This window comes from Parasteatoda tepidariorum, chromosome X2 (assembly GCF_043381705.1).
Source record: "Parasteatoda tepidariorum isolate YZ-2023 chromosome X2, CAS_Ptep_4.0, whole genome shotgun sequence".
Classification (NCBI taxonomy): domain Eukaryota; kingdom Metazoa; phylum Arthropoda; class Arachnida; order Araneae; family Theridiidae; genus Parasteatoda; species Parasteatoda tepidariorum.
Genome location: NC_092215.1, coordinates 18,484,414 through 18,505,580, shown reverse-complemented (window position 1 = coordinate 18,505,580; position 21,167 = coordinate 18,484,414). Strand labels below are relative to the sequence as shown.

Genomic DNA, 21,167 nt, shown 5'->3' with positions numbered 1-21,167 from the left:
GAATAATTACTTCTGAAAGTTTGTAGTATTTGCAAAATTTATTTTATAAATAAAAAAAAAGGCAAATAAGTCCGTAATAGGTCGTGGTAAATATACTGACCACCAAAAAAATTTCATTAAAATTTATATTAATTTTTTATAAACTAAATTAGTTCTTCTTTTCTTATATCAATTACTATTCTTTTATGAATTTCAATTCCAAAAACTCTTTAATTTACCTTTACTAGAAATAAATGTCCCACTAAAGGGTTAAAGACGCTAAGCATAAATGTGCTAAGAACATAAGATTACTCGAGACTATATTTTTAATTCTAATTCCTGAAGTTTGAAACAGAGAGACTTGTTAAGGCTTGTAATGGAACTGCTGTTCTGCTGATAGGAGCTAGTTGATGAATCTACCTCTTTAAGATAGTCCTCAAAATTGTATCCAATTTACTAACCGCTGCTGTCATTTTCAGTCTTCGAGAATACTGTGGATAATAATTCTTAGAGTAACGGAATCTGTATCAAATTCCCGAACAGTGTATAGGTTCAATCAATATAATGTTTTGTATAACCCTCAAGAATACAAAGTGGCAAATTTACTCCATTAAACTTTTACAGAGTTGTAGTTAATTAAAATTTTAAAAGACAAATTTTATTATTCCAAATAACTGAGAAAATATGACAGAATTCAGAAATATTTTTTTTTCTTCAAAAATTATATTATTTAATGTAGAGATTATTCTAACATTTTGTCATTCAAAATGTTTCGATATCTTCCTGAGATCTAGTATCCAATATATTGGACATTTGATACAATTTTATCATTAAAAAAATAATTTTTTAAGGAATATTTTTCTGTTTGAATTTGTTACGGTTAAAGTGCATAGTACTGTTACTTCATAGAATAACTAGGTATTCCTTAAAATAACTAGACAACTCAGTTAAAGTATGTAATAGATGAAAAATTTCTAACTTTACCTACTTATTCTATGAAATAACTTATGATAGACCGTTGAAAGTGAAAAAACACTTTAAAAAAATTCGAAGTTATTTTATTAGTTAATTGATCAGAAATAGCTAAAATCTCTCACAAAAATACTTGTGCAGTATTTCATACATGTGCCGTATTTCATACTTCAACGATTAAGCAATCGTTATTTTATAGAATACCTAGTTAAATCGTAGAATACGATGATTTTTGATACTTTAACTTATATGTCTAGTTATTTCATCAAATATATAGTTATTTTATGAAAAATTGGATTTCACAAGGAAACTTTAACATATACGTATGCCTTGGTTAAATTTCTTCAATTATCTTAAAAAATTAAAAGAAACGAATGAAATTTCTTTTAAGTAAACTTTTGAGTAGTTTAATAAATATCTTATTCAGTCCTGAGTTTTCTTTTTTATAACTAAAGTATAATACCATGCAATGTAAAAATATATTTCAAAATGTAAAACACAGTAAAATTTCAAATTCATATATTTTGTGTAATTATTAAAAGAATCAACTCATTGAAATTTATTTTTATAACTTTTTTATTGCAATTATGAGTTTACTTTCTTCAAAGTTACCCATTTCTAAATAAAGCTAGCAGCTTTTACATTTCGACAAAATGTTGTGTCTTTTTCACCTTAACTCAAAAGGCGTTAGTTAAATTGTTTATTATTTTTCAATCAAATTCGAACCTTTACAAAGGTTGCAACAATCACGACGAAGGCGTTGAAATTAATTTTTTTTGTTATTAATTTATTTATGGGTATATTAATTATTACCTGTCTCAAAACGAAAATTTTGAGAGAATATCAGAAATAGTTTTGAAGGGATTATTAGATTTAAAAACAATGCAATGTAATCTCTTTCGTATTCTTAATTGTGCTAGGAATTTTTTTTTTTATTTTTAATTTGCCTTCGTGATTTAATTTTGCTTACTATTGCTGACTCAATACTCGTATTTTTCCTTCACTTTTGTTCACTCAATCAACGTATATTTTTATTCACTTTTGTCCATTTAACCCTTTAATTGGAATTGAAATTCATGTATGAATAGTTATAATTCATATTAGAAAAGAAAAACTCATTCAGCTTATAAAAAATTGATATAAATTTTAATGTCATTTTTTTCGGTGGTAAATATATTTACCATGACCTATTAGGAACTTATTAACTGTTATTTTTCTTTATTAATTAAATGAATTTTATAAATGCTACAAACTTCAGAAGGAATTATACATTTTATAACTCTTATATGTTTTATAATAATAAAAAATGGTTGCCAATTTTTTTCAAACGCACTTCAAGAAAGCTGAAGTTATTAAGAAATGTAAACCTAAATTAAAAGTGATAGAAAGCTTAACGTGAAATTTAAAATTTGGTGGTAAATATACTTATCACGGCTTTAGAAAGGGTAATTCATGTATGTTTTCTTTTTATTTTGTGTACTCAATTTATATATATTTTAATTCAATTTTTCACTTTAATTTCACTGTTTTGTTTATTCACAAGTTTCTTTTATCACTTCCTATTTTTTAAATTTATCCAATCCTCTAAGTAAATCTTCACCATCTTTAACTATAAATCTTAGTGTCTAAATCATATCATCTAATCGTCATATCTATCTAAATGTCTATCATATAATTCATATATCACTGATTCATTTCCCTTTTCATTATTTTCTAAATCAATGACACACAATCTAGCGTAAATTATCTACTATATTATACACTTCTTTAAACTATTCCTTTTTTGTTCAATTTGGTCAATAACGGTTGTGTTAATTTTTTGATAACACGATATAAAAAGTGAAATATTAAAAGGTTTACTCAGCATTTACTCCTTCTCAAACAATCATGCATAATTACATATTCATTCCTTCACTTATTAATTATTCATAGCAATTATCTGTTATTTCAATCATTTAATGATTTCACGATTTAACGATTGCATTTTCTTTCATTACTTTAAATCCTTGAGGACGGGTGATTCATAAAAGCATTTGTACAAAATCAGAATCAGGATGTAAATAAATAAAAACCGGTAGCTTAAATGTTGGCTTTGCTAATTTGACAGACTTACTTCCTTTTACTTTAATTATTGCTAGTTTAATCACATACATAATCAATGTTATTTCAAAGTATAACTAAATAATTTTATTTTGAACTACAGTGATGGGGAATTAAATGAATCAAACAATTATAACCCCGCCCACAAATAAACTGCTTAGGAACTACTTTGGTCACCAGTTTTATCTTTTTACCCTGATTGATACGGTTTTATGCTGGCACGTATTTGTGACAGTCGGCGCGAAGGGGTTAAACGGCTAACCTCAAAATTTACAAATCAACAATGCAAATTGACCAAAGCACAAAATACGAAAATAGTTCAGAAACTAAGCTACAGCTACGTTTATTTAAACCATTCATCTATTATTTTACCAATTCACTAACGACTTCGTTGCATTTTTCAATAAGTGATACTAAAAATGAACTGTGAGGAGATTCGATTTATTTTTATAACAAATCTATGAACAATTTTAGTAGGTCACGGTTTACAAACATTCAAACACTTTAAATGCCACCGTAACAGCATTAAAAAAATAAATAAATAACCATTAGCCTCAAAATTTGCAAATTGACAATAGCGTAAAAAAAGGAGAATAGTTTCAAAGCTAAGGTACAGTTTCTAAGCTTTAATGGGAAATTATATGCGCCATTTAAATTTATATTGCCCCTATTACCATCCGAATACTGGTTTGCATGTCAAAGGCTGTTATAATCAAGAACATCTATACAATTTCTTACCAATATCTTTCAGTTAATTACGCTTATTTAAACCATTTCTCTATTTTTTCGCTATTTAACTTACGACATTGTTCAATTTTTCAATAAGTAATACTTAAAATGAACTGTGAGGAGATTTTATTTATTTTTGCAACCAGTCTATAAGCAATTTTAATAGGTCACGGCTTGCAAATATTCAAGCACTCCAAGTGTTGCCTTCACAGTCTAAAAAAATCATAATGACTAACCTGAATATTTGAAAATCAACAATGCAAATCGACTGTACCGCAAAAAAGATAAATTGCTCCAAAGTCAAGCTACAGCTACTCTTATTTGAGCAAGTTATCTATTATTTCGTTAATTCCCTAACGACTTCATTCCATTTTCTTATAACTGGTACAAAAAATGAGCTCCGAGGAGATTTTAAATATTTTTATAGCAAATCTATGACAATTTTAATTGGTCACGGCTTACAAATATTCAAACACTTCACATGCTGCCGTAACAGCATCAAAATAAATGAATAAAAGAAAATAAAAATTATAATAATAACGACTGACCACAAAGTTTGCAGATCAACAATGCAAATTGACTGTGACACAAAAAAGGAAAATTGCTTCAAAGCTAAGCTACAGCCACTCTTATTTAAGCAATTTATCTATTATTTCATAAATTCCCTAACGACTTCATTCCATTTTCTAATAAGTGATACAAAAAATGAGGTCCGAGGAGATTTTAAATATTTTTATAGCAAATCTATGACAATTTAAATTGGTCACGGCTTACAAATATTCAAACACTTCACATGCTGCCGTAACAGCATCAAAATAAACAAATTTTAAAAAAAATAAAAAAAGATAATAATAATAATGACTAACCACAAAATTTGCAAATCAACAATGCAAATTGACTGTAGCGCAAAAAAAGGAAAATTGCTGCAAAGCTAAGCTACAACCACGCTTACTTAAACAATTTATCATCTATTATTTCGTTAATTCACTAACGTCTTTATTCTATTTTTCCATAAGTGATACTAAAAATGAACTGCTAGGAGATTTTATTTATTTTAGAACAAATTTATAAACAATTTTAATAGGCGATGATTTACAAATATTTAAACTCTCCAAGTGCTTGCCGTAACAGCATAAAAAAAAAAAATGACTAACCACAAAATTTGCAAATTGACAATAGCGCAAAAAAGGAAAATAGTTCCAAAGCTAAGCTACAGTTTTCAGTCTTTAATGGGAAATCAAATGGGCCATTTAAATTTATATTGCCTCTATTACCATCTGAATAGAGGCTTGTATGTCATAGCCTGTTACAGTCAAGCCCATCTATACAACTCCTTACCCTTTTCTTTCGCAAAAGAAGACATCTACACAATGAAATTCGGTTGCTATGGTAACAACTCTTCAGGAGAAAATCTTAAAGACCCCTAAGCGTGTTCTTTAAGGAACAAAACCCTACATGATGCCTTTTGTAAGCACGTATACCCGAGTGAAATAAATAAAACCAGCATTCATGAAAATTCTTAAGGATGAACTTAATTCTTCCTGCGCAAATACAAAATTGCGCGTGCTATTACAGGTAAAATAAGCTGATTAATTGGGCAACTTAAATTCTTTATTTAGAAAATCTCAAATAATGGCATGACTTTTACTTGCTCTTGAAATTTGAAACTAATTAAAAACTTGTAAATCCAAATTTCCGTCTAATTAAGCAAATTAATGCATTTTGAGATTTAATAACTTAGATATCAGATTTTAATAAAAATTTTAGTACTTTAATTAGGGGACTTAATATGTAATTAACGAATTGCGTGTTAATATTATTCAATTATTTTGTTAAAGGGATAGTAAACAGGAAATTTTTCAAAAATTAGACTTTTTTAATTTTGAAATACGTTAAAGCTGTAGCTTATATGATTATGAAAATGTATCATTTTGCACGGTTTTATAAATTTGCAGATTTAAAGTGTAAACAACTATAAGCTATATATGCTTTTTAATAAGTTATGTATGTTTTTTTCTCTGGTTCTATTTATTTAAAAAAGGCAAACATTAGTTGGACAAAATATTACCTATTTGACTGAATAAATACTTCAAGTTTTGAAAAAATATGTTAATTCTTTTTTTTTTAATATTTTGTATTTTAGTCCAGTTTGAAGTGTAATAGACTAAGTCATACTGCTTTTCCTAAACTAGATAACTCATGCAAAATATTTCGGCATATCATCTGAAATATTGCTAGTTCATTGTGTAACAGATGTAAAATTAGCATAATATGTGTACCAATAAAAATAGAATATGTGCAAATTTTTTTTTAATTTAAAGCATTAAAAAGAATCCAGTATAGGACTGAAAAAAATTAGAGAAATTTTTTTAAAATTTAAAACATATTTTTTAAGGTAGTTTAAGTAGCAGACCTTAATATCTTTTTTTTCTGCTTAACGAAACTTTTACTGTTGCCTTAAGTCACTTACAGAATAAAATTTAAAATTTGCGATACTTATAAGAAACATGTGACGTATGACAGGCCTGATACGAAAATGTTTGTAATCTTTATTGCAAATTTCCGAGGATTTTTGACGTAACTAATCTTTAAAATACAATTTCTTTTATGATACGAATTGATACAAAGTGCCTGTTAACGTCCGAGGACTTATACTTTTAACCCCTTGGGGACGGGTGATTGAGAAAAGCATTCGTACAAAATCAGAAACAAGTTGTAATTAAATAAAAAGCGGTAACTTAAATGCAGTCGTTGCTAATTTGACAGACTTACTTTGCTTTTTCTTTAATTATTGTTAGTTTAATCATATATATAATCGATGATAGTTCAAAGTATAACTAAATAGTTTTATTTTGAACAAAGTAATGGTGATTTAAATAAATCAAACAATTATAACTCCGCCCACAAATAAACTGCTAAAGAATTACTTTGATTACCAGTTTTATCTTTTTATCCTGATTGATACAGTTTCATGCTGTCACGTATTTGTGACAGTCGGCGCGAAAGGGTTAATCCCTGTTCAACACGTGAACAATTGTGTTATGTACTGTGCAGTGTAACATCATCCCAGTATACAGCAATTTCTCTAACGAATTAAAAATAATGGGAAAAAAAGGGAAGTGAAGTAAGAACAGAATCCAAGTAAAATTCTTGTAAGACTGCAAATTGGTGTGTGGTTCAGCTTTTGTGCTTAAACTTTTGAGATTGTCCATTATTGAATTTCTTTATTTATTAAGAGACTCCAACTGCTACGGGCGAATTCTCCGAAGTTTCAGAAAATATTTTTCCTCGTAGCAGCAAGAGAAAGGATTTTAATTATGTCATGTAAAAATGTTATTTTATTGATATTTTGCTCTTGCCTGCAAAAAACGAATTCGTGTTGTGTTTAAACTTTAGAGATGGAGTGCATTACTCAAAAAATGATGGTTTCAAGAACGGCAAAAAATATTAGTTTTTTATAACAATTCTTCATATTCTAATTATTATTTTATTACTACTTTGTAAATTTATTCCCTCTGATTGCACCAATAGGCAACCATTCATATATAATCAATAATAAATTTCTTTGTTTTTGAAAAATAGCAACAAACATTTTTGCAATATTTTTTTGATAAATTATAAATGCTTAACAAATCCATTTCCAAAATATTTAAATAACTCCAAGCACAAACATTAAGAGAATGCATTGAGAAAGAGGGAAAAAATATTTCAAACAACGATATTCCTCGCAAATAATAAGTTTAAAAAAACTGAGTAATTTCAAATTTATCTTCTAAAATAATTTCCAATGTAAATATGCTAGCTTTAAAAAAATTGGTACTGTCAATCGGTATTATTTTTAAATGCAGCAACAAGATTAGTTTTTTTAAAAATATTTCCTCATATCTTAACCCTTTTGAAGGCCGTGGTAAGTATACTTACCACCACGTTTTACCACTTTTAATTTAGGTTTCCATTTTTCAATAACTTCAGCATTCTTGAAGTGAGTTTGAATAATATTAGTAACCATTTGTCACTTTTAAAAAACGTATAAAAGTTATAAAATACATAATTCCTTTTGAAGTTTGTAGCATTTAAGGAATTTATTTTACAAATAAAGAAAAAAAGTCAGAAAGTTTCTAATAGGTCATGTTAAATATATTTACCACCAAAAAAATGCCATTTTTATAAACTAAATGAGTTTTTTTTTATATCAATTACTGTTCTTAAAACAATTTCCATACCAAAAATACTTTAATTTATCTTTACTAGAAATAAAGGGCCCAATAAAGGTTTAAAAATTATTTCATCTCTACTTTGTAAATTCATTCCCAATATCAGCTCAAATAGGCAGCTATTCAAATGTAATCAATAATAAACTTCTTTGTTTTTGTAAATATCAAACAAATATTTTTGTAATCTTTTTTAATAAATTATAGTTGTTAAGCAAATCCATTTCTGAAGTATTTAAATAACTTCAAGCACAAATATTTAAAAAAAATGCTTTGAGGAAAATATAAAAAAAAAAACTGTTTAAAACATCGATATTCCTCGCTAAAAATTAGCTGAAAAAAACTTAATGCATTCAAATTTATCTTCTAAAATAATTTCAGATGTAAATATGCTCGCTCTAAGAAAATTGGTATCGTTAATGAGCTTTAAGTTGCAAATTTTTTAGCTGGAAGGATTGTGTTGAGATTAATAGTTAGTTAAAAATGGTTACGCAATGTTTTTTTCTAACAGTTTCTAATAGTTTTGGCAACGACAATCGAGATATTCTACTTTGCATAATTGCTTTCATTCCACAATCAATATATTTTATTGGACTTTTTCTTAGCTTTATTGACTTTTTGATAAACATTTTGTGCATAAAATGTAAACAACGGGTAATTTAGTATTTTTCTAATCGATTTCTTAATGATAGCTTTGAAACTATAAACAAAAATCGATATTAGTAAAAAATATTTTTTGTTGGTAACAAGACAGTTTTAATTTCATTCTTTAAGAACGTAATAAATTACTGACTTTCAATTTATTATTTAAATAATTATTAATTTGCTTGACAAATTTTATTCCTTAGTACTCGGATATCGTCTCTGATGATAAATCCAAAATCACCACTCTAAAATTAAAACTGTTTATGGGTTAATTATAAGCGACCACATTATGCTACGATTGATCTATGCCAATAGCAGAGATGCCAAATTGCTCCGGCCAGCAAATATTTATTTTAAAGTGGTAGTTTATCAATTGTGATTCTTGGCTTAATAAATTCAATTTAGTAGATTTTTATCCGGCACTATTTCTAAATACTTCGTAGGCTTATATAATTCATCACTTTATAGTACTTATGTCATGTTATACCAGCAAAAATATTCAAATATTTGCAGAAGTTTACCGTTTCTTTTCAATTATTTTGGCTTGTGCGGAGCAATTGGCTCTGCAATAGTCTCAGTAGCCTCCACACGGGATTTCATAAGTAGTCTGCGTGGGCCATTTGAGAGGTGAACCAGTTGTGTGCATGAACCTAAATTCTGTTTTTAAAAGTAATTGCATACCTGCCAACTTTTACGCATTTGGCGTAGAATTTTATTTTTATATTTAAAGTGGCAGTAAATATATACTTTTTTTTTCTTTTCTGAACTTAATTTTTAAATTATTTTGATCACCACTATACTTTAAAAAATTAAGCATATATATCGATATGTGTTGCTATCATGGTTGTCAGCTTAAGCTTTTTCAAATACAACGTATTTTCTGGCTTAAAATTTAAATTTTAATTCCATTTTAATACCACTGGAAAAAATCATAATGGAAGGGATTAAAAGTTGGCAGGTATGTAATTGAGCGAAATTTATCATATATATTTGAGAATTGAATGTGTAGTTGTTGGCAAGTAAATAAAACAAACCAATCATATTCATAAAATAAACAAATTTTTGACATATATTTGCTACCACTATCTAATTTTTAATACATTTTTTATTGCATGGTTATTTCGTAAACCGGTTTACCTTCATAGTGGTCTGATCGGACTACCTTTAAAAAACCATGCGGAGGCTTTCAGTTATAGGAGGTATTGATAGTGCCCGTTTACGGTGACAGGTACTTCATAAATTCACCAATAAGTCAAATGTGATATGAATTTTAAAAATGTTCTTAAAATACTATACAGGGTTATTCATAATTCCCTCCGTCTGTAAACGCTATTTTTCTTTAATACAACTGGCTTCAGTGGTACATGTTACTGCCATCTACCGGCAACTGCTTAAATTAAAACTTGAATACTTTCGGAATAATTTCATACGTTCTTTTTTGCCATATTCGTCTTCGTTTTATACTATAACGCTTCGAAACCCCGGAGGCTATTATGAATTACCCGGTGTATATAATTTTGAATGATTTGGAGCCTACACTATTTCGAACAGCATTTTAAAGCACTTGGCGTGCAAATAATAAAAGATAATTCGCTGATCACGCAATGAAGAAAAATAGTAAGAATTGTACACTGATTATGTTACCTACAAGTAATATTATATTTTTACCTTTATTAGACTATATTATTCTCAAAAGTAATTCGCTGTAACGGTCATTCATGCATAATTGCGTAATAATGAATACATAATTGCTGAATCATCTGATTTCTCTCCATTTCCAGAAAACTCTCTTTTTCAAAGTAGCAGCAAAATGTATGCGATTTATTTTATCTTGATTTATCAATGTATGCGTTTTATGCGTTTTATTTTATCAATTATGCCTACGCAGTTAAATGCAATGTGGTGATGTAGTACATCATGCATATCTGCCAACTTTTAATCCCTTCCATTATCATTTTTCCCAGTGGCATTAAAATGGAATTAAAACTTCAATTTTAAGCAAACAAGTACGTTGTCTTTGAAAAAACTTAAGTTAACAACAATAATTGCAACGCATATTAATATATGTGCTTCATTTTTGTAAGAATAGTGGTGATAAAAATCATTTAAAAATTAGTTTATAAAAGAAAAAATAGTATATATTTACTACCACTTTAAATATGAAAATAAAATCTTCCGGAAAATCCGGAAGAGTTGGCAGGTATGCATCATGTATTAACACGTTCACGCCGGGTGTTGTGCCTGAAAACTGGACGGAAAAGAGAAAATACTGGTAGAAGAACTATTTCAATATTAGATAATATTCGGGAGGAGTTAATCTATTCTCAACAATAACAATTCACTGTAAGGAAATTTATTACGGTGAAGAAGCAATTCAATATAAAAATTGCATCCGTTAAAAAGCAATTGGTAGTTATAGATTTTTATTATTCCCGGAAAAAAATGAAATTTATTTGTTACCAGTTTTTACTCCGGTGCGCCGCCCTATAAGACAATCTAGCGTGAACCACCGGTTAGTCACCCCGGCGTGAACGTGTTAAGTTGACTAACTATATATCCGTTTAAATCAGAGATTCGTACCGACGTACTAAGTAATGTATCACTTTGACCAACTATATATTAGCCTGAATCAGAGATGCCAACTGCTTCGGACAAGCTTAAATAATTAAAAAAAAAACGGTAATTAACTACAAAGTAAATTTTGCAAATATTTGACTATTTTTGCTTGCTTTTTAAAAGGTATAGCATGACATGAGTACTTTGAAGTGGTGAATTATATAAGCCTACGAATTATTTAGAAATAGTGGTGGATAAAAATCTACTAAATTGAATTTATTAAGCAGCGAATCATTGATAAACTACCTCTTTAAAATATATATTTGCTGTCCGGAGCAAGTTGGCATCTCTGAAACAGGAAGACTGTTGACTGTTGATGTGTGGGGGATCTCTGCTACTCGCTTTTATCCCCCTTGCTGTAAGGTGTATTTTTTGTGAGTTGAGTTGTTGATGCTGAAGATGATGACGATGTCTGAATCAGGTAACAAAGTAGCGTATCACTTAAGCCTTTAAATTATTTAAAAGTAATGGTGAGTAAAAACCATATAAATTAAATTTACTAAACCAAGTACCATGCACATACCTGCCAACTTTTAATCCCTTCCATTATAATTATTCCCAGTGGTAGTAAAATGGAATTAGAATTTCAATTGTATACGTTGTAATTGAAAAAGCTTTAGCTGACAACCATGATAGTAATACATGTTAATATATATGCTTACTTTTTTTAAGAGTAGTGGTAATCAAAATCATTTTAAAATTAATCTTATAGAAGAAAAAATAGTATATATTTACTACCACTTTAAATATAAAAATAACATTTTACGCCAAATGCGTAAAAGTTGGCAGGTATGCATGCATTAACACGTGGAGCGCCGCTTCAACCACCGGTGGCTGACACTGAAATTACATTTAGGCTGCGTCTGCCACCTTTTGCTGACACTGACCTTTCACATAGGCCGCGAAAAACGGCTGGCTGACAGCGTATAACATGATATAGAACTATAAAATTTACACTCTTTTATGGAATTGCAGAAAATTTATTCAAAATTTACTTAATTATTGTGATTCTTGGTTTAATAAATTCAATTTAGTAGATTTTTGTCCACCACTATTTCTACACAATTCGTAGGCTTATATAATTCACCACTTTTATCAGATATGTCATGATAAGCATTCTAAAAAAATAGCAAAATCCGTCTAATATTTGCAAATTTAGTTTGTAGTTATTTACCGTGGCCAGATGGACAAGCCATGTAAAATTAGCTTGGCGTTCAACGCGTTAATTAAAATACTACCACTCGAAAATATTTATCCGCTGTTCGGAGAAGTTGGCATCTCTGCTTTTACTTTTTAAAACCGTGTTGAAGGCAATATTTTTAGTTTTAAAACTGCGTCACTGTTGTTAGAAATTTTCCGTTTCTTTAAAATAAAAACAAAGAAATGTAATAAACTAAATCCTTTTTTTTCTTAAAACAAAATCTATTTTAAAATAGCAAATTTAAAAGCTTTTTTGTTAAGTTTTGTTCATCTTCAAACAATAACATGTTGCATTGTTTCATGTACTGAAAGCAGTGTAAATAAATGTTCCTTTTAGTTTTTATTCAATCCCATTACTACAGAACACTCAAAATCACTCAACCCATTATTCTTGGTAAATTTTTTTCCCAATTATGGGTTTGTATTTCTTTTCTTCGTGCTCAGTATTGATTATGTGGCAATAACATGATGTTTTTTTCTTTTGATTCTCGTCCAGTAGACGATCAATACACTGAATAACACATCATAAAACATCAGAGCAAATCTCACTTAACTTAAGATTTAATTTAGGTAAAAATAGTAAAAACATTACTTGAATTTCTCGAGGGTTGTATTTTTAATGTGTGATGAAGAATTTTACTTATAAATAAATTTAATTTATTATAATTACAGGTAATTACATTAATTTTCTTTATTAAAGAATTTGTTCAACAAAACATGAGATGCATACACCTGCCAACTTTTACGCATTTGGCGTAAAATGTTATTCTTATATTTAAAGTGGTAGTAAATATATACTATTTTTTATTTTATAAACTTAAATTTAAACTCATTTCGATCACCAGTATTCTTAAAAAAATTTAGCATGTATATTAATATGCATTACTTTCTTGGTTGTCAACTGAAGATTTTCAAATACAACATATTATTTTGCTTACAATTGAAAATTTAATTCCATTTTAATACCACTGGGAAAAATCATGATGGAAGGGATTAAAAGTTGGCAGGTATGGATGCAGAATCAAGAACTATTATTTTAGTTTTAGTGCAAAATTAGGGAATTTTACTACTGGTCAGTGCGCATTTGTAGCATTTTTGACACGTTCACGCCGGGGTGACCCACCGGTGGGTCACGCTAGATTGTCTCATCGGGTGGCGCACCGGAGTAAAAACTGGTAACAAATAAATTAAATTTTTTAGTTTTTTTCCGGGAATAATAAAAATTCATAACTAACAATTGTTTTTAACGGATGCAACTTTTATATTGAATTGCTTCTTCGTCGTGATAAATTGCCTTACAGTGAAATGTTATTGTTGAGAATAGATTAAGCCCTCCCGAATATTACCTAATAGTGAAATAGTTCTTCTTCCATCATTTTCTCTTTTCCGTCCCGCTTTCAGGCGCAACACCCAGCGTGAGCGTGTTAACAGAGGCCACTTTTTTCGAAAATCGAATATTTTAAGTTATTGAATGAATTTTTGACGTACATAATTTGGGGAATTTCGCTTGTAGAATTTTTCAAAAATAGTACTAGCACTAAGTACTAAGTTATTAAGTTATAATGTAAATTTCACTGAAATTGAATTTTTGAAATTGCAATTTGCGTTGACTTCTGATCTCAATACATATATATATATATTTATTATAGGTACATTACAATAGAAAGAACTATCTTATTTTTGGAAAATAAATCTATTAAGCCACACAATACTTTTATTTAATTATTTTTTTTAAAAAGGAACCATCCTAAATGCTAAGTACTAAGGTATTGTTTTATAAAGTAAATTTCACTTAAATTGAATTTTTGAAGCTGTAATCTGCGTTGACTTCAGATCTCAAAATATATCTATTTCTATATATCTATTTCTATATATCTATTGCAAATATATTATAAATATATCTAAATATATCTAAATCCAAATATATCTAAATATATCTAAGTAGAAAGAGCAATTATGTTTTTAAAAATTAAATGCTGTTAGGCGATAATTTTTTTTTTTGGACTTGGACTCAAAGTTTTGATGTATTGATTTATTAAGTAAATTTTACTCAAAATTAGAGTAAACTTATTGACTTTTGTATTTGCCATGAAAAACAAGCTTCTAGAACCTGTGTTACAATTTGAAAAAAGGTTATTATCGAATCAGTTTAAAAATTCGCTTAATTTTTTTTTTAACTCCAAGATATGTAGTAAGTTTTTTTTATCTTGTAAAATATTTTTTTTTACTGAAAAATGAGCTAATGTTATTAAAATCTGTATCTTACTATTTTTACTCTAGCATTGATTTGTATCTAAAAAAAGTTTTTTTTCAATAAATTGTCTTACTTTTATAAGCAAAACTAGCGGTAAATATCACAGCTAATTCAATGAAATATTCATAAAAGTATATCTTTGAAGAAGCTTAACTAAGTTTTAATTTCTTTGATCTATGGAACATTTTATTACTTCTTAAAAAAAAACTTTTTATCAAAATTTTCTGACGCGTTTTGCGGTTTAAAGTATTGATTAAATCGGCACTTTTTTCTGGATTTTCATCAGACATGACTTCAAAGAAATGCTTTTTTCCCCCAAAAGTTTAGAAAATACGCCATTTTGTTTCTCTTTTATTTATAAGAAGATTTTATAAAACGTAAGGAAAAAAATATTCATAAAATTTTTCTAAACTTCATTTTCACCCTTCAAATTCGCAGAAACTTCTTTAAACTTTACTAAAATTTAATTTGCAAAAAAGTTTTTGAGCCAGCTTTTACCCTTTCTGATCCAGGAAATGTGATATTGAACAGGCAGCATATTAACTAATGCATCCACAGACTATATGAAACCTAGTAAACATATATACTTGAACTCTTTGTTATAAAATACATAGTGTTTGCTAAAAATAGAAGACAATTACAAGCAAGTAGTTTTGCATTTTTAGTAATTTGCAATATTTTGCAATAATTGCAATATCTTGCTTATTTAAAAATGCACCAGGAAATGTTTGGTGTACTTTTTATTTTGGTTATAGCTCAAAGTGCGAGTCTCAAAAAAAGGATGTAGCTCGAAATGCACCTTTGAAAAGTGGGTGTAGTTAAAAAACTGCATGCAAAAAAAAATGGATTTGGCTCGAAATATGCGTTGAAGAAAACGGATGTAGCCATTATCTCCTACATCAAAATGCCTCCAAACGGTATTTTATAAGTAGACTTTGCAAACTATTTAAAAAGTGAAACAGTTGTGTGCATAAACCCAAATTCTATTTTAAAACATTGCTGACCGGTAACTTTTCTGAAAATTGCCCCATGGGTTCGGCTATTGTTTTGAAAGCGGATGTGGGAGTAAAACAATGTAAAAAAAAGTTTAAAAGTTTTTAATTTTCAATGCCGTATGAAAAAAAAAATATAACAATCACCTATGTGCAAAGGTACACCTCATGTTTTGCAAATATATCGGGTTTCGTAAAGTTATAAAAAATTGGTAGAGAATTAAATAGTAAAACTTGAAAAGTAAGGAAAATTACTCCCACTTTCTAATATAGTCACCACGAGATAACTGCTAACGAAAACACGAGTTAACTCGTGACCGGTCATCACCTCCTACATCAAGAAGCCTCCACAGGGTCTTTTATAAGTAGTCCGCGCAGACTGTTTAAAAAGTGAACCAGTTGTGCGCATGAAACCAAAACCTTTTATAAAAGTAATTGAGAGAAATTTATCTTATATATTTGAGAATTGAATCTGCAGTGGTTGACAAGTGAATAAGCAAACCAATAATATTCATTAATAAAATAAAATTTTAATCATATATTTGCTACCACTTTCTCATTTTAACTAGATTTTATATTAAACGGCTCCTTCGTAAACTGTTTTACCTTCATAGTGGTCAGATCGGACTACTTATAGAAAACCTTGTGGAGTAGCTGACAGCGACGCGGCCCCTATCCCATCGTTCGGTAAGTGGATATCCTTCACAGTGGTTTGATCGGACTACCTCTAAAAAACCGTGTGGAGGCTTTCAGTTATAGGAGGCGTTGGACCGGTCAGCAATGTGTTAAAAGTACTTGAGAGAAATTTAGCATATATTTTTGAGAATTGAATTAGTAGTGATTGAGAAGTAAATAAGACAAACCAATCAAATTCATAAATTAATAATTCTGTAGACATATATTTGTATCTACTTTCTCATTTTTACTAGATTTTATATTAAACGGTTCCTTCGTAAACTGGTTTACCTTCATAGTGGTCAGATCGGATTACTTGTAGGAAACCTTGTGGAGTAGTTGACAGCGACGCGTGCCCTATCCTATCCGTTGTGAAGCTGTTTGAAATATATATACTCATGTTTGTAAAAATTGCAACACCATGTAGGACTTACGCGAGTGAGCTGAAATTTTCAGGAAATGCAAAGTAGAGCATAATATGCGAATGATTAGAATTTTAGACCCTTAGCGCATGCGTATGCTGAGCAGCGCCCTCTGAACGGCGGATGGATCCGAATAAATAGACGGCTGTAGCGAGGCGTGTATGGTTATCTGCTAGTGATAAACGTTAGCTCAAACGTTACTTATGCCTCTTCGACGAAAGAGAGCGAGATTTCAACAACTTACGGAATTTCAAAGGGGGAGAATCATCGGCCTTCGTGAAGCTGGATTGTCTCATCGGGCAGTAGCCGCTCGTGTGCAGCGTAACAGCAGCACAGTGATGCGTGTTTGGAAGCAGTGGATGGACGAGTGTCGGACAACTCGGAAATCCGGGAGTGGACCCCAAAATGTCACGTCAGCTCGCGATGATAGACACCTGGTCCGCATGGCGCTGACAGACCGTACGGCTCCCTCTAGACAACTGGTAGCACAGTGGTCCATAGCTACAGGTGTTTCATTGTGCGCTTCATCAATTCGTAGACGTTAACTGCAGCGTGGACTGCGTGCAAGGACTTCTTTATACAGGATCACCCTCACGCTAAACCATAGCCGCCTGCGGCTACAATGGGCCAATCAGCATAAGGACTGGCGTGCTGATTGGCAGCATATCGTGTTTTCTGACGAATCCCGCTTAAATTTTTGGTACCATAATGGCCGCATCAGTGTCAGACGCTATGCCTGTGAATGTCACCTTCCGTAGTGCATTATCGAGCGCCACAGTGAACAAACACCCGGAGTTATGGTCTGGGGTGCCATAGCATATCATGGACGATCTCAATTGCTGCGAATTGTGGGTAATCTGAACAACAACCGGTACACCAGTGAAGTTTTACAGCCCCAAGCTGTTCCCCTCCTTCAAGCCTTGCCAGGCACTGTATTTCAATAAGACAATGCCCGCCCTCATATAGCTAGGACTGTTCAATCCTTCCTTGCATTGTGGCAGGTACAGCTTCTTCCTTGGCCTGCGTATTCCCCAGATATGTCACCGATTGAACATGTGTGTCATTTCGTTGGCCGGTGCCTCGCTCGTGATCCTCGTCCTGTTGCTTCTACAGACGAACTTTGGGTACGCATGCAAACTATATGGAATGTTCTTCCTCAGAGAGACATTCAAAATTTACTTGACTCCATACCACGAAGTGTTGCAGCGCTTATTGCGGTGCGAGGTGGCTACACAAAATGCTGATTTCGATCTCTTGTTATTGTTTGTTTGCTTTGAAAGTTTAATCATTTATTCGTACCACTACCACTCAACCGTGTAGTAAATTTCATTCAATTATGACGATTCCTTCATGGTGTTGCAATTTTCACAAAGAGGAGTTTATATNCAGAGGATAAAACCGAGAAGAATAGATCCTATCACCTACTTAACCAACCTTATTCGCAGCATTGGTTGGATATTCATGGCAGAATAAGACAAAAATAAGAGTTTTTCTAGGAAAAAAAAACTATTTTTTTCCAAATTTCACTAAATCCTTCCTTTAAGTTGTGTATAAATAAAAAGAATTGAGATGCTGAAGCGAGACTGAATGAAATTTGTGAAATTTCTTGTTCTAAAAACCTTTCTATTCAACTAAACTACATAATAGTTCACCAATTTCGTTGTAAGCCCTAAAAACATATTCCACTTTTAAACATACACTGTATGAATTTATAATTAATATAGACAATATTGATTATTTATTCATTCTTTAAGAAAGGCAGGCAGTATCTTTTCTCTTTTATTCTCAGCTATCTGCAAAACAGCTGTATTTCTAATTGTACTATTTAACCTTAGATATATATATATTAAATAAGGACTCTACGAATATATTATTTGTTTTGCTATAAATGAAAATATTCTACAACATTATTTCACGTAGAAGTTTTTTTTCTTTTCGATTAATTATATCTTACATTTTTAGCTTGAGGTTTTCCGTAACAACTCTTATAACTGTTTAGTTTATTATCCTAATAAAACTTAAATCTATAACCTAAAACCTATAATAAAATATTTAAGTGGTTTTTTAAAAGGAAACCATTTTTTAGTATAATCTCCAGTCTTCTTTTTGTCAGTACTTTTTGAGACTTTTACGATCAAATTTCCGGTACGATCTTTCATTCTTTTTCGATATGAAAAATTGCCCATTTCTTCAAAAAATGGCCCTTCTTTCATTGACATGTTCTCGGTAAAAATACAATATGCACCTTAAAGGCTTTTTATGTACTTCATAAGCTTTTTATAGAGTATTACTCATTGTTAAAGAGAGTAATTCATAATGCGTATTTTTTTAAAATTTTACCAGTGAAAAATTATTTTCTTTTACTTTTAAAATATTAAATATTTTGAAGTCAAATAAATAATATATTGAGATATCTGTGATCCGCCAGCCTTTAGTTTTTAAAGTGAAATGAGTTCACTTTCTGCATTTCTATGATTGTTCACATTCAATTGGGCACGATTTGTTTTTGTTGCTTCAAAAGACTTATAGTTAAAAATGTTAACGGTGGTGATAGCAAATAGTTAAGATCTTCTGTTTTCTTAATTATTAAACATTATCTTTAAATTATCAGGTGAGCTAGATCTTTCCGGTTGGCAGCTCTGTGTTAAGATTCATTGTAGAGAAGTTGGCATATATATGTATTCAAGATAAACCTCCAATTTAGACAGTAGAAGTTATATAAATACCCACTACTTTTTCCAAAAAGAGCTTTTTTTCGAAATATTGAAGGTTCGCAACAGTTATTTTCTTTCTAGAATATTTTTAGAATAACGTATTTTATTTACAGGCTCATCTTAAGTTTTTTAATAATATATTTATTTTCGCACTTTCCCATTAAAAACTTAGTAATGAATCAGATCCTATCTGCGAGCAACGCATTTTTTTTTACTCATTTCTATTCATTTAGCGTACTGCACTCATCAAATCCTATCCTAGAATAATCCCTTTCTAGACACAGAGGATAAAACCGAGAAGAATAGATCCTATCACCTACTTAACCAACCTTATTCGCAGCATTGGTTGGATATTCATGGCAGAATAAGACAAAAATAAGAGTTTTTCTAGGAAAAAAAAACTATTTTTTTCCAAATTTCACTAAATCCTTCCTTTAAGTTGTGTATAAATAAAAAGAATTGAGATGCTGAAGCGAGACTGAATGAAATTTGTGAAATTTCTTGTTCTAAAAACCTTTCTATTCAACTAAACTACATAATAGTTCACCAATTTCGTTGTAAGCCCTAAAAACATATTCCACTTTTAAACATACACTGTATGAATTTATAATTAATATAGACAATATTGATTATTTATTCATTCTTTAAGAAAGGCAGGCAGTATCTTTTCTCTTTTATTCTCAGCTATCTGCAAAACAGCTGTATTTCTAATTGTACTATTTAACCTTAGGCCACGGTAAGTATACTTACCACAACTTCCATGGGGAACATTTTTACCACTTTTAATATACTTGTTTCCACTTGTTAATAATTTCAGCTTTCTTGAAGTGCATTTGAATAAAATTGGTAACCATTTGTTAGGTTAAAATAAAACGTATAAAAGTTATATAATACATAATTCCTTTTGAAGTTTGCAGCATTTATAAAATTTGTTTTATAAATAGGGAAAAATAAAAGTCAATAAGTTCCTAATAGGTCGTGGTAAATATACTTACCACCAAAAAAAATTACATTAAAATTTAGATTAATTTTTCATGAGCGAAATGAGTTTTTTTCTTATATTAATTATTATTCTTATATCAATTTCAAATCCAAAAATACTTTAATTTGCTTTTACTAGAAATAAATGGCCCATTAAGGGGTTTAAGATGTAATATTTCATATTTCTAAATTTTTATGCTTTTTATAATAATTATTTCATTTATACAATATCAAGCCTGCCAACAACTGCTCTTTTTGCAAAATATTTCATATGGTGCTAAACATATAAAAACCAAAGCTTACAGACTTTTTGAAAAGTTTGCCAACATTTTAAGAGCCTCCCCACGAAAGAGATGGAACTAAGTGGCGCTGAATATGCACTTTTAAATCATTTCTACATTAGTGGCATGAAAAATAAATATATATGAATAAAAAATAATACTTTAACCATTTAGAGGGTCATTTATTTCTTCTATAGGTAAATGAAAGAGTTTTTGGAATTGAAATTCATGTAAGAATAGTAATCATATATGGTAACGTTACTTTTAAAAAGTAACGAGTAAAAGTACAAGTATTTTTAAAAAAAGTAACGAGTAAAAAGTAAAAAGTTCTTATTTTAAAAAGTAACGAGTAAAAAGTACAAGTAAAAGTACAAGTACTAAACAAAAAAAGTAACG

General features: G+C 29.8%; 2 protein-coding genes across 2 annotated transcripts in view; one reads left to right on the top strand and one right to left on the bottom strand.

Moving 5' to 3' along the window:
* Window positions 1–21,167, bottom strand: part of LOC107450569 (small conductance calcium-activated potassium channel protein 1-like) — a 640,664-nt gene that overhangs the window by 418,545 nt on the left and 200,952 nt on the right. The window lies entirely within an intron of this gene.
* Window positions 16,999–17,340, top strand: LOC122269360 (uncharacterized). The gene has a single exon (XM_043042048.1). The coding sequence runs from the start codon at window positions 16,999–17,001 to the stop codon at window positions 17,338–17,340; it is 342 nt and encodes a 113-aa protein (XP_042897982.1).